Here is a 15,777-nt window from a genome sequence, read left to right on the forward strand (position 1 = left end):
ACTTAAAAGGAGCCATTTTTTTGTGAAAGCGGCTTGTTGAATCACCATATCATCAGATATATGTCTGTTGTTGGTTTGTTATATATTTTAAAGATTAACAATTATGAAGATTTCTTATATTGCACGGTCAAGGGAATTTGTACAGTTATTGTTTTCTTTTTATAATATAAATTTAATTTTGTGATTAAAATTATTCACATATTTAATTAAAAGTTTAATTTGTTGTACGTATCATAAAAATTATACAAGTTATCTACATATTGAGAATAAGACTAATAATTATGAAGTTTGTTATAGCTTGTAAATAAACCCTTATTTCTGTAGCAAATTTCTGCTAATAATGAGATAGATAGAGTAACCGAGATAGATCTCATCACAAAGCCTTCTATTTATTAAAAAAAATGTATTTCATAGTTGAAGTAATTTTTTTACAGTAAAGTATTTTATAAAGATTTAAAGTTCTATTTGCTGCTTATTTAAAATTGCAAACTATTTTTGAAATTTATTATACATTTGGATTTTATATATATATATATATATATGTATATACGTAGCTAAATATTTTGTTAATTTATTTACATTTGATCTTTGTTTTTATACAAAGTATAAAAACAGTTTACAGCCAACAGTACAGAATTCAATAATGCTTCTTACCTATGCTTACTGTTTTTATAACAGCGCTTTCAAGGGTTTACCTCATAATCAGTTAAACTTTTTTTTTAAAAATCACACATTAAATTTAAAAAAATAAAATTATCAACATATAAAAATATGTATTCATAAATATTAAAAAATTATAAAATTAAAAAAAAAACTTTATGCGGCTTGAATAAAATATATATATATATTTTTTTTTATTAATATATAAATACTTATATATATATATTGTACATGATTCGCTCTGAATTGTAGTGATCAGTTAACAAATTTGTTACTAGATAGGTATTACCTACCTAGCAGTGAATGTACCTACCTATGTACCCTGATAATTGTTGTGTATGTTTGAATATATATATATATATATATATATATTCATTGAGAATGATTCTGAAGATATATTTTTACCAATATAATTATACAATATGAACATGAATTAAATAATATTTTAATAATACACACTCAAAGGATTGATTTTACAAAAAAAAATGTTTTTTTTGCATGGGTTAGTAATCCTGCATTGTGTGTAGTTTGCTTCTGCAAGCCAGTCAGGCTGGTGACCTTGAGATGAGAAGGTGTATTTAGTTCTTTGTTGTTCATTGTATATCTGTAACGTTGTGTGGTCAGAATGGTGTTAACTTTAGAACAGTGAATATTTCTCATTGAATACATCTTACCTGAGCACGATGAGTACACACGGACAGTAAAAACTAGTTTTCCATTAGAATTGCAGGTACGCCAATTCCTAACTGACATGAAGTAAGAGCGCTAATTGAGAAATCTAACGTAATGGGATCGATGAAGGGGTATAAGTGAAGCGATGGATCAACAGTACTTTATAAAGAAAAACTTCAAGACATATCAGCTGCTACGCAATGTTTAAGTCCATGTGAAAGTTAACCTAACAGAAAAACATTGGTATTGCAACTGTACACAAGGCAGTTTGTAAAAAGCTCTCATCCTACATAAAGTGAACGCGGTTCAAAAATTAATGGCTACAGCTGTGGAAAGTGAATTCAATACTGTGAATAGTTTAACAGTTTCTAGTGTAAAATTCTGACGATAATTTTGACAGTTTTTTCTATACTGATGAGGCATGGTTCTACTTATCTGGGTATTTGGATGCTCATATTTATGATCTGCCAACAATCGACATGCTATACATGAAATTTCTCTACATGATCAGAAGGCTGGGGTGTGGATTGAAATATACAGGAGAACAGTGATCCGATATTCTTCATAAAAAAACAGTCAGCTTGCTGTAGTGCAATCATGATTCATGGGAGAGCTAACCAAGCGCAAAATTAGAAATGCTTGGATCGAACAAGATGATGCAACAACAAATACAGCTAGGGTGTCCATGAAGTTGTCGTAACAGGGTTTTTTAAATCAAATGATTTCTAAGAGCCAACTGGTCTCCAGATGTAAGCCCACCAGATGTTTACTTCAGGGTTATGCAAAAAGTAATATTTATTGGTAAAACGGCACAACCTTCAAGTTGCTATTTGTGATTTGACCAAGAACATTTCACATGAACAACTTGTGAGTCTTTAAGAACAAGAAGAAATGTACGCATATATGTCTAGATGTTCATGGGGATCATTTCCAACAATTACTGTAAGGTAAGTCATGTTACATATTGTACTATTGTATGACAGGTGTATACTTACTTTTTGAACATAATTATAATTTAGAACTGATTTTAAATTCAATACCTACATGGAAGGTGTATATATTTTGAATAAGGTAGTTTTGAAATTATTGTAATTACCACAATAAAGCAGTAATGTACATATGCCATGATTCAATATAATATATACCAGATATCAGTTATTCAGTCAACATCAGATGATTGTTGTGCGATTGATAGGTAGATAATTAACAATGTGAAATTAATGCTTTGAATATGTCTTTTATTGGAATAAAACAATAGTGCTCTGAAATTCACAGGCAACTTTTTATTTTTTATGGACCAAACATTATTATTTTTAGTAGTAAAATTAGACAATGGGGTAATTTGTTTACAGAAGGATGAATCAGTGTTCATGATGAAGAGCATAATATAAGCTAGAGTGATAACAGTGAGTAAGTAAATGAGAGAAATGAATGTGAAAGTTAATGACAACTGCCGATTTAACGTTCCAGAATTTTCTGTTAATTTCCTAATTTTCATGTAATTTATAATATTGTGACCAAAGAAACTTAGCTAAAAAAAAATTTATGCAAGATGAATGTCAAAAATATTAACAGAAACAAAAGCATACATTTTGAGCTGACATGTCTGGCCTCAGCTAAAAATATTTTCCAATCAAAATGGAGATAAATTGCATGGCCGCATCAATAGGGATGAAACTTAATTTCCTTGACAAATATCAAGTCATATATTAGGTGAATGGTTAGACTTCTTTGTTTCTACAGGTAATGAGTGTTTTCAACACAATGACTGTTTAGATTTTTCAATTATTGTCATTTAGATTAAATTAATTGTCATTAATTTCAATTATATATGTCAATCTAAATAAAAGATGTGACTCATTATCTATTGGGGGGTGCACTTTGCACAATAGTGCTCCATCTTGCATAGAAGCTCAAAATGTTCAACTTTTGAAAATGGTTGGCTGGGAAATTGACCAGTCTACAGCTTCAATCTTGATAAAGTGATTACCATGTATTAATAGATTTATAGAAATGGCTCAGATTGGAGCAATCTGAAAATGATGGTGAACTGAAGCAGGACATCATTATTAACTGATTTAAGACATATGTGGCAGACTTTTACAGAATGAAATAAGGAAGTAGTTGAAACGATATAAAAAATATGTGGAAGTCAATAGTGATCAAGTAGAAAAATATACTTGTAAATATTTTTTATTCTTACTGTTATCTATCATTTTAGCTCTCGATGGTTTTATAAAATTTAGGTTACCTAAAACATACCTCAGATTCATATAAATTGCTATAAAGGTTGAGCATATTTATTTTTTATTGGAAAATTTTTGAAAAAATACTAACTTAGTTCTGTACAGAGACTTTTCTTAATTATAAAAAATACTCGCTAAAGAATTATCAGATATTAATTTTTTTTTATTTAACGTATGAAAATGGAATAATGTGCAGTATTGAACACAATATTTTATTTGTAATGAATTACTGTATTATCATAAAAGATTTATATTAGAAAATCCATTAATTGAAAAGATGTCAAAAATGTATATGATAAAGAATGACCCTATTATTCAAAATAAAGAACAAAATTGTAAAGAGTGTGTATACATTACTAATTAAAAATCTAAACTAATTTACTTTTATTGTCAAAAAATTATTATTCACAGAATGTTTCTAGATTGGTGGGCTGGCTTTACTTTTTCAGATTTTACTTGTAAAATTAAACAAAAAATATATATTAGGAAAAATTGTGATTTCTCCTTCGTTCTCCCTCTGACCGCCATTTTATTTTATATAAAATTCAGATACAGGAATCACATTAATATTTTGTGTATTTTTAAAATTAGCAAAAAATCAGCACTTAAATACCTTAAAAAATTACAAAATTGTGGCCATATTTATTTTTTAATCTGTTACATCTCCGTAAATATAAGTTTTATCGAAATGTATGTTATATGCTAACATATTAAGCCTTTTATTTTGAACAAAATGACATTTCATTTTTTTAAATCCGTTAACAAAGCCAAGTTATGGCAGAAAATTTATGTTGTAATTTGTGTCCGGTTTCGTGTCCTCCATTTTATGTCCAATTTGATTAATATTGTTTTTATTTATTGTTAATTCTAGTATTGTAAATTAGTATCAAATTAAGTAATAATTTGCTAACAATAAAACCTAATGTTACATATTAATAAAAAAACAATTTATATTAACTTTTCACGTTTGAATAATTTTACACAGCAACTATTACTGCTGATCATGTTAACAATGTAAAAATGAAGCTTCTTTCAACAGGTATGATGTTCAAAACTATTACAGCCAGCATATTTGGAGCAACAAGAATCCTTTGGTACCTTCTAAAGTAGCCATCAACAAAGATTTTCCCTGAACATTCTATCAAATCATTTAAATAGAGAAAATTATCTTGCTCATTTGACTGAAAATCTTCAATATTTTTTGAAGACCGACCTCTTCAATTACGAGGAAATATGTGGTTTCACCACAATGGAGCTCCAGCACATTACAGTCAGTTGGTATCAGATTTCCTGCATGAAACTTTCCATGAAAATGGATAGGCCACAGAAGGCCAGTGCCCTGGCCTGCCTGATCACCTGACTTAATTAAACCCTCTTGACTTCTACCTGTGGGGCCATTCCAAACATATTGTTTATTCAACTCCAATACCTAACACTGAGGATCTTCAACAAAAGATCCAAAATGGATTTCAAGAAATTTTTTAACGGTTAAGACAATCTCTAAGAAAAAGACTGGAGACTTGTGTAATTTCTATTGATGGACACTTTAAACCTCTCTTGTAGCGTTTAACAATTAACTGTTTATTTTTAAAAAAAATTGTATACCTAATGTTCATACAACAATTAACGTAAGATTATCACAGGTAGTTGTTTTATTTTTTTAATTATTAGGTCTATTATTGTGAAAAAATATTACTTAATTTTATACTACTTTATAATACTAGAATTAACAATAAATAAAAACAATATTTAATTGAATTGAACGTAAAGTGGAGGACATGAAAACAAACACAAAATTACAACATAAATTTTCTGCCATAACTCTGCTATTTGTTAACAGATTTAAAAAAATAAAATGTCATTTTGTTCAAAATAAAAGTCTTAATATTTTACCAAAAATATATATTTTTATAAAACTATATAAATTTTTATATATTTTAATATTTATGGAAATATAACGAATTGAAAAATAAACATGTCGGCATTTTGTAAATTTTGAAGGTATTTACGACCTGATTTTTTGCCAATTTTACAACTTTATTACAAATACACTTGAGAGGGAGAACAAAGGAGAAATTGCCATATTTTTCCTATGGATATTTTTTGTTTAGTATTACTAGTAGAATCTGAAAAAGTATAGCCAGCCCACCCTTTTTGAAACACCTGTATATAAAGCCAAAAGTTTGTCTGTTTGTTCTTGCACCTCGTGAGAACTAACAACAGATTGCTTTCACATTTGCAGGATACATTTGTTATCCCAGGGAAGGTTTTAAGCCATACCCCATGGGTGAAGTTAAAAAAAATAAGTTAAATTAAAAAAAGAAATAAGTTATGAATTTTCTGTCATCAAAGGTATGTGTATTTTTGCTGATCTTTGGGGTGTGAGAGGTAGCTTTTCAGCCTTTCATCCGGAGGTTCCAGGTTCAAATCCTGGTCAGGCATGGCATTTTCACATGCTACTTGTTGTTCATCTCGTCCTCTGAAGTAATACCTAAATGGTGGTCCCGAAAGTTAAAAAAAAAAAGTATGTGAACTTTAGTTACCATAGTTACTACTATTTTGTCTTGTAATTAAGTTTCTTTTTCAGGTTTCTACACAGCGCCTAAATATTTAATTGTTATTTATCAGTATTATTCTCACAACCATGAGAGTAATGAGTAGTGTGGAGGTTCAGGGGGCAGAGCCCTGTGGTTAGATGGGAGTGGTGAACTCTGCGACTTTGGGGTAGGCCAGGGGGCAAGGTCCCCCCACTATATATGCTATATATAAGAGTATATATACTTTTTTAATAAACTGTGTTTCAGCAGAAATGATTCTGTGTACTATTTATATTGCAATAGCAAAAAATTTTTAATTTTTCAAAATCAATGGAATCAAAATATATTAGAACATACAAATACTGTATGTATAATATACACACTTTGAACAAATCTGAGGATGTAGCAGTAAATATGTTAAAATTAAATTTAATATACAAACAGATATTGTAAAAAAAGTAAAAATTTTAATATAAGAATTTTTATATTATTTTTATACAGATGTAATAAAAGAAATATAAAAACGTATGTCACTAAAACTAAAAAAGCACAAATCTTAGATTTCACATCGTAACAATATATCAGTAAACAAAATGATAAGCTTAAAATTTTAGTTATTAGTACAAAATCATCCGGCATCTAACAGTTATTTATCTACATGAATAATGCCCGATCTATATGGTTAAAGTCAAAAGGCATACACTTAAATGCCTTAAACATTAATAGTCTTAATTCATTCTAAGAAAGATTGTGTATACAATGTACAAAACTCTACAATAGATATCTGTATTTAATTTTTTCTGCACCTTTACTTATACAAGAGGTGTTTGGTAAGTCCATGCAAAGTCAAGAGATGGGAATCGCAGTTCATTATTAAGGTAATTCTTAGCTTGCTACTTCTCCTCTAGCAGCATACACAAAATTTCAATCAACTACATTCATAACCTTTTTGTTTGCAGTTGTGTAAGTAATCAAGTATTGTGATTAGTAAAAATGGATATAAGATAATTTTATGCAGTGATCAAACATTACTTTTTGAATGGGTCAGTCAGTTCCATTGATTTGAACAGTTTACAAGTGGTTTAGCTTTTTTTGGAATGGTTATATGAACATAAACAGCGCAGAAGAATGTTTTGATTATAATTTCAGAGAACATTGAAAAAATCCATGATAAAAGTGCATGAGGATGCTAAGACAACAGGCATCTCAAATGAAGGGATAGATCATATTCTACACAAATACACACACATGCAAAAAATATCTGCAAGATGCTAACAATAACTGATAAAAAAAAAACAAAAAAACATTCTAAACATGATTTGAAGCTGTTTCAACATAATCAGGAGGAATTTTTGGTTCTTTCACAACAGTTAATGAAACTTGAATACATCACTATCTTCATATAAGGAACAGTCAAAGCAGTGAGTTGCAACTGAGTAACTTGCCTCAGGAAAAGGAAAAACCATACCATCTAGAGGAAAAGTGATCACTTTCTTTTGGGATACTTTTGGCATAATCTACATTGAATTCTGAGCAGGTCATATGATAACTGAGAAATGCACATTTTTGGTAAGTTGTGTAAATAAGGAAATGAAGAAAAAACTACATTTGATAAAAAAGAAGAATATTTTTTTTACCCAAAAAAATATTCAAATTGTGCCACAAAATTCTTCCTCATTCCCTACTACCAGTTGATTTTAGCTTCTTTGGACTATTATCAAAGTATGAACAAGAAATAATAAAATATATAAATAATGAAGACCTTTCTATTACAATAAATGAAAATAATTATAATTTAGAAAAACAAGGACTGTATAGTCTTAGTTGTGAAAATTGTGTCTTAAAATATATTGGAATGACAAATCGTTCATTCGCCATAAGAATTAAAGAACATTTTATTAAAAAGAGTAAAAAAAATTTAATTTCGCCAGACACATTTTAGAAACTGGACATAATTATAACCCCAATGAATATATTAAAATACAATAATAAATGTTATAAAACCAGTATCTTAGAAAAATTTCATATACATTTAAGTAATAATAAATTGATGAATGAACAGGTCAGATTCGATAATGATATCCTTTATAAACAAATTATATAACAATTAATTATTAATAGGTTGGTAACATTTAATTTAAAATTAAATCTATTTGATAAGTCACAAACATCTTACAAATATGATGTTACTGTCTTACTGATGTACAAATTAATTTTATTCTTGATGATCGACTATTGTAAACATAACAGTTTTAACATCTTTTAGAAAATCCCTGAAGATGGAGTAACAGTCCTGAAAGTACTGGGATTTACACTTTTTAAATTGTTGGTAAGTGGAAATTTTAATTCATACAAAAGTAACATTGCAGAGCAATTGTTAGCCGACATCACTGATTACTCATAATTACTAAAATATGCTATAGCAGGTAATAGGTGATGAAACATAAGTGTATGGGCATTATATTGAAATGAAGTCCCAAATAAACTTATTCAGCTTCCTGAATAAGCAATATTGAAAAAAGCAAGCCAAATTCGATCAAATGTTATGGTTCTGCTTATTACTGGTTTTTAAGATTCTAATGTGTCGTTCATTATGAATTCTTATAACAAGGTTATACATTCAACAAACAATATTACTTAGGAGTTTTATGGCATTTATGGGAGGCAATTCAAAGAAAACAACTACAAATGTGGGCAAAAAATTCTTGGAATTTGCACCACAATAATAACATTCTCAACTCATACTTCACTATTAATTTGTAATTATTTGGCCAACAATAACCCATACTGTTGCCAGAGTCTCTGTATTTTTTAGACACAATACTTATCCTGTTACCACTGGTTAAGAGAACATTAAAAGAATAACAATCTGTGATAACAGATGAAATAAATGAAAAATTGCTAAGTGAACTTAGGGCTACACCAAAAATTGCTTTCCACAAATGTACTGAGGGTGGGAAAGCTTGCATAAGTGTGTTGTACCTCTTAATAGATAACTTTGAAGGGGGTCAATGTAAATATAGAAAAAGTAAGTTTTTTTTAATAAAAATTAAAATTCTTGGGCACTTGGTTCATCTGGATACCATGCTGTTTGTCAAGTATTGAAGTTTTATCTGGAGGTTTGATATTATTATTATTATAATATTTATTATTTTGTTAGAAATAAACAATTTCAGTTTTCCATATGATTGCAACAACATGATTTTCTTGCTTTCACTGTTATTTGTTTTTGCTTTGTGTTGTCAGTAAAGACCTGAAAATCTGAGATTTACTGGCCACTGAGGAAGATGCCATTCGTTTTTAACAGAAGAAAAGTATTCTTTTCAGTAAAGAATATGTAGTGGTTGGCATTGCAATAAATGAGAATGCCATACCAGAGTTACATTAAGATGTGAGGATTGGTTTGAAAACTTTAGATTGCTGTTTCTAACTGTCATCTTCTTTTGAGTAGTGTGAGCAAGAGTTGGATATATCTTGTGAAACAAGATATTATTTATGGAAGATTTGCATAGAAGTAGTGTACAGTAAAGCAAATCAGAAGATTGGAGATCCAGTAAGATGAGGTTGATGAGAGTATGTTTTAAAGCACAAAAACAATGCCAGTCAAGTGTGCCGTAGCAATGGATTTATAACGGTTTGTGCTACGAGATAAATGAATGTTTTCTTGTATGTGTTCTCAACAGATCATTTTATACCTTATCGAGTGAAATTAAAAACCACATTACTTGAAAAACCAATACTTGAGGAATCAAGTATTATTCAGATTTGTGGCAGGCTTACATAACTAATGAAATTGAGGGATCTGGATTTCAACACTTAAGGTGAATTATAAGAATAATTTTATTGACCCTGAAACTGGTGTTCAGAAGCAAACGATTGAAAGGTTGTGGGGGATTAGTTAACCCTTTAGAGTGTTTTGCCATAAACGGTATGTGCAAATTTAGTACCCCAAATGTGTTTCACCAGTGTACGCAATTTGACATGCCATCACATGCTCCTATGCTCCTACCTAGTGGTCTTAAATTGAACTGGACAAGATGCAATTCTTTTCTATAGAGTTGATTTTACATATTTTGTGTTTTGCATTATCAATTTTTATGTGATATTCTATCGTTCAATATAAACATTGAGTTCCGAGTCTGATTAATTAATTACCGTATTATATGTACATCCGTTTGTTGGCATGCGGTTTAGTATCGTTTGTTTGTTTTTTAAAACTACAGTAAGTATTTTTCTGTTGACAATAAAGTTTTTATGATAGAGCAGTTAGTGAACTGTTTTTTTTTGTTTTTCATAGTAAAAATTTATTTTTAAGTTAGTCTGTGTAAATAATGGAAAAACCTAGTAGAATTAATCATTGTGATTGTGAACAATTATTAGACAACTTGGCTTCATCGATATCCGATTGTTCAGATGTTGAGCACCTACATTTAGTCCAATTTGAGGCTGAAGCAGACAGTGATGATGATTCTGATTAACCAGTATATGCCACTCATATGGATGGAGGTGATTTAGAACAACAGGTAGGCCAAGGAGATACACATCTAAGATCAGCAGTACAGGTTGGTGGAAGTTTAGATTTAGAATTTGTTTGGACAAGTATGGACAATTTACAAGGTGAAGAAGAACAACTTATTCTTGACCAGGGCACTTAGTCCAATTTGAAAACATTTCAGACATTCAAATTTTTTCAAGAGTTTATGTGGTGATGGCGGCTGACAACAGGTAATGATGTTTTTGATGGTGATTAAGGTTAGTGGTGAAAATAATATTCAGTTTCTTTGTTATATATGTGTTGTAATGGCAATTTTTGACAAAAAAAAAAGTGAAAAATAGGCGGCATCCAGATAACCAACAAGTACTAATGTTTGTTATTTTTGATAACGCCTTGGATTTAGAATTTGCAGAAGGAATAGTAAAATAGTTACTCTTCTATGTCTATGTCACACACAGAGGCATGTTTCTAGTTTATCACATTTTTTTAAAATAAGCTAAATATTTATCATGATGATTAGCCAGATAGAAAACTATTTATTAAAATGAAAAATAATAGTACCATCAGTCACTTTTCTTTTAATGTTGCCTATAAACGGTACTAAAAATTTTTTTAATTGAAAGAAAAAAGGGAAAATCATACTCAATTTTTAAATCCCATTAATTTTTATTTGTTCCTTAAACTAAAAATCTTTTAAATGACAGTAATTTTGGAAGTGAAGAAGATGATGTCAATAATTACTTGACTTCATAGAAAGAACTTTGGGAGTGTACACCAAATTAAACGATATGTTTTCAAATTAAAAACAAAAAGAAAAGATAAAATGTCAAATAACTTTTGTATAAGTACTTTCTAAAATTAAAAATTATGCATATACTCTAATATGTTTAAAAATTATATTCTTCATAAAAGCTAACTATAAAAACAATCATGTAAAAGGCTAACTGAGGCGAAAGTAAATGTAAGATGTCTTTGGAGTAAGTTATTTATTATCCTTAAATGTAAAAAAAAAAATACTTTTACAATTAGACTAGATAAATATAAACAGACAAATAGCATACTCCAAAAATATAAAAGTTACTCCAAAGGATATAAACAAAGTAATTACATTATCTTTTTCAATAACATCTAAGAAAAAGTTAGTAATATTGTTATACAGTCCTTAACAGTTTAGTAGACTCAGTCACCTTAAAATCTCTTAATTCTACAGCACCTGGAATATCTCAAGAAAAACCATAGAAATAAAAAGGGAATGAAGTTAGGATAATAAAATACAGATGGCTGAAGTCATATTTAATGAACCAATTCCCATACATACGAGGTGTGTTCAAAAAGTAATGAGAATTTGTTTTTTTGAAAGAATTTTATTTATTCCTCTACATTAATGTTATTCCCTTCAAAATAGTCCCTATTAGATATTATACACTTGTGCTAGCGCTTTCTCCGATCCCTGAAACACTTCTGGAACGCGATCTTTGGAATAGTGTTTAGCTCTTTCAGCTATTTGTTTTTCATCTCAACTATACTTGTAAAACGACGATCCTTTAAGGTTCTCTTTATTTTTGAAAATAGGTCATACTGGGCCATGACTGGCGAATATGGTGGTTGGGGTATAATTACAGTGTCGTTTTTGGCTAAAAACTGGCGAACAGCAATGAACTGCGAGCAGGTGCATTATCGTGGTGCATAAGCCATGAATTGTTTCACCACAAATTTGGGCGTTTTATCTTGTGGATTGCTTCACGCAAACGACATTGTACTTATAGGTAATACTACTACTTGATCGTTTGATCTTGTGGAAAGAACTCACGATGCACTATGCCATTAAAATAGAACACGGTGAGCATAACCTTCACATTAAACCGTACTTGTCAAGCTTTTATCGGTCTTTGTGATCCAGAGTGCCTCCACTGGGACGACTGGGCCTTAGTTTCGATATCATATCCATAAACCCATGTTTCATCATCTGTTATGACATGTTTCACTAGTTCTGCAACGTTGTTTACTTCATTTAGTGACTCCTGAGCAACTACCATTTGCCGCTGTTTTTGTTCAAAATTCACAATTTTGGAACAAATTTTACTGTCACACATTTCATACCCAAAATATTCGAAAAAATTTCATGCATGAGCCAACTGATATCCCAATATCATCAGCGACTTCTCTGATTGTGATTCAGCGATCATTCATAATGATTCCTTTCGCTTTTTTCACGTTTTCATTGGTTGTTGATGTGCTGGGACGTCCGGGGTGCTCGTCATCTTCAACATCTTCATCACCTTCTTGGAAATGCTTATACCACTTGTAAACCCTTGCTTTACCCATAGCAGACTCACCAAAAGCAATATTTAACATTTTTAAAACATTGCTACACACTTTATTCCATTCTTATAGCGAAATTTAAACAATTTTTTGATCCATTATTTATACAAATAAAATATTGCCGATCGTACCAAAACACGTGTTATCCTTTTGATAGCTGACAACAGACTAAACATCCAATATGGCTAAAAATGTACAGATACTTTTCATACATGTTTACCAATACAACAACAAAAAAAATCCCGAGAATCTGATTAATACACTCGTGAAATTTCAAAATTCTCATTACTTTTTCAATACACCTTATACATATATCATCAAATTTAAACAATGTTGGGTATAGCTTAAATGCTATACCCAACAATCTAGATAGACTTATAACAGTTGCTACCGCTATAAGAGAAATATATTTTTTTCAATTTCTGCTGTTTCATAACAAAAAAGGAATAACAGTTTTAAATTTAACTGTTTTAAATAACATTAATTCAACCCATTAAATATGTTAACTTTTATCTCTGCTAACCTAACAATTTCCCTTAAAATTTTTCTATAATTGGTCATATATTAAAAAAACCATAATCAATATGTACATGAAAGGTGAGTTTCTAATATCATATTTGGCAGTACTTACAAAAAATAGTGTTTAACATAAAAATGAGCAGCTGTTTCATATTATGTATGCTATGGATGATGTGGATTATTTTATTTTGATCGCTTTCAGCCCAGTATTTGTATGTTAAATGCCTTAACAAATGTAGATGACCACTAACATAGCCACTCTCAAAAATATTTAACACCTCACACCAGGTTTAGTAGAGAAAGAGCAATGGTTGAAGCAGTCTTGTGATGTATTCTTCATTGAATCGAATCATGTTGTACATCAGCATGCTAAGTTCACTGAAATGGAAGCAATATTCAGCACTTCAAGCAAAATCTCATCTTTACTTTGTTTACAAGAAAAACTATATAATAAAAATCATTAGAGAAAGTAATATAAGTAATTAATGCCACTTATACTTTAAATGCTTTACGTGCGTGTATCACAGCCACACCAAAGATTGGGAGAGATTATATTAAAACAACAAATTAGTATACTCTCTCCTTTCTGTTGGAAAAAATGTATTCCATTAGTAAAATTTAATATATTTTGTAGAAATGTCTCCATTCAGTAGAAACACTATTAAGGGAAATGAGTTCTGTCTATCCTAGATAATCAGGATTTTAGCATAAATTAAAAATTTCTGCTAAAATCATAAAATTAAAATCTATGCAGTTTTACAATAAAATTAGTTCATTGATTTCTTGAATGAATTGCAGGTTGGTGTATCGGTGGAATATAATAGCTCATACTAGTTAATGTAGCATTTGGTGGTAAATAATGTGACACACGATATAAATCACCATTTAAGGAACCGCTAGTATTGTCATCCGGTAATATTTTATAACTATTACTATCACTGCTATTGGTAGTATTATTGTCATTAAAAATTGCTGGTGACTGCATGTGTAATTGAATTCCTGTTACAGGTGTTAATTGTTGTACAGAAATCTGCGGTGGTAATTGGTCTTGAGGATCTGATTGTGTTATTGCAATCAGGTGCTGCGGTTCTGGTTGATGCAATGGTTCTGTTGTCGATTGTGACTGTGACAGGGTATTTTGGGATGAAGACTGTATACCTCGATCTATCATTACACGAGGCGATGATGAGTTATTTTCTACATTACGATGTCGACGTTTCATATGTTTATTATAATTTGCCCAGTTAGTAAATTCACGTCTACAATCGCTACAGCTGTAAGGACGTTCCCCGGTATGTTGTCGTCTATGAACCTAGAAAAATAACATATTTAATTATTAAAAAAAATGTATTTAAAAAATCAAAACTATACAATCTGACTCCAATTCAATTACAGTAAAAGAAAAGAATTAAAGAATTTTCTAGTATTTTTAAGTAAGAGATATCAAAACTCCACCTCACTATTATAAAGTGGTAAATCGGATAAGGTAAGCATCTTCATTGTCTTAATATTATCAACATTTCCTTTAGATGACATTCTAGTTAAATTTTGATAGATAATTTCAGCTATAATAATTCTCATATAGGTAAAAGGAATGTCTTATTATCTTGGGAACAGAAAAAGTCAAACTTTGTTTAATTATATATATATATGTATACATATACATATACATATATATATATATATATATATATATATATATATACAGTAGTACCACGTAAATTAATCCAAACAAGGAATTTTTCGTTTATTTCAATGCTGTAGCTACACTTGACCACACCCATTTTTTAAGTTGTCTATGTAATGTGGCGAAAGAAGAGTGGATTAAAGAAAAGTGTTCAGAAGTGGAAAGAGAAATGAACATTGGTAAAATAGACGGAGCATACAGGAAAGTTAAGGAAAATTTTGGGGTACATAAATTAAAATCTAATAATGTGTTAAACAAAGATGGTACACCTATATATAATACGAAAGGTAAAGTCGATAGATGGGTGGAATATATTGAAGAGTTATACGGAGGAAATGAATTAGAAAATGGTTTTATAGAGGAAGAAGAGGAAGTTGAGGACGATGAAATGGGAGAAACAATACTGAGATCTGAATTTAAGAGAGCATTAAAAGATTTAAATTGCAGAAAGGCTCCTGGAATAGACGGAATACCTGTAGAATTACTGCGCAGTGCAGGGGAGGAGGCGATTGATAGATTATACAAACTGGTGTGTAATATTTATGAAAAAGGGGAATTTCCGTCAGACTTCAAAAAAAGTGTTATAGTAATGATACCAAAGAAATCAGGGGCAGATAAATGTGAAGAATACAGAACAAT

At 29.9% G+C, this 15,777-nt stretch overlaps 1 protein-coding gene across 2 annotated transcripts in view; it reads right to left on the reverse strand.

The window, feature by feature from the left end:
• Window positions 1-11,954: 11,954 nt before the first annotated feature.
• The window catches only part of LOC142333067 (uncharacterized), a 47,458-nt gene continuing 43,635 nt past the window's right edge, over window positions 11,955-15,777 (reverse strand). For both annotated transcript variants that reach the window (XM_075379888.1, XM_075379889.1), the window contains exon 9: window positions 11,955-14,763. In XM_075379888.1, the coding sequence (XP_075236003.1) occupies window positions 14,224-14,763 (540 nt within the window). In that variant the 3' untranslated portion in view covers window positions 11,955-14,223. The remainder of the gene's footprint in view (window positions 14,764-15,777) is intronic.

The sequence above is a fragment of the Lycorma delicatula genome, chromosome 12 (assembly GCF_047948215.1).
Source record: "Lycorma delicatula isolate Av1 chromosome 12, ASM4794821v1, whole genome shotgun sequence".
NCBI lineage: Eukaryota > Metazoa > Arthropoda > Insecta > Hemiptera > Fulgoridae > Lycorma > Lycorma delicatula.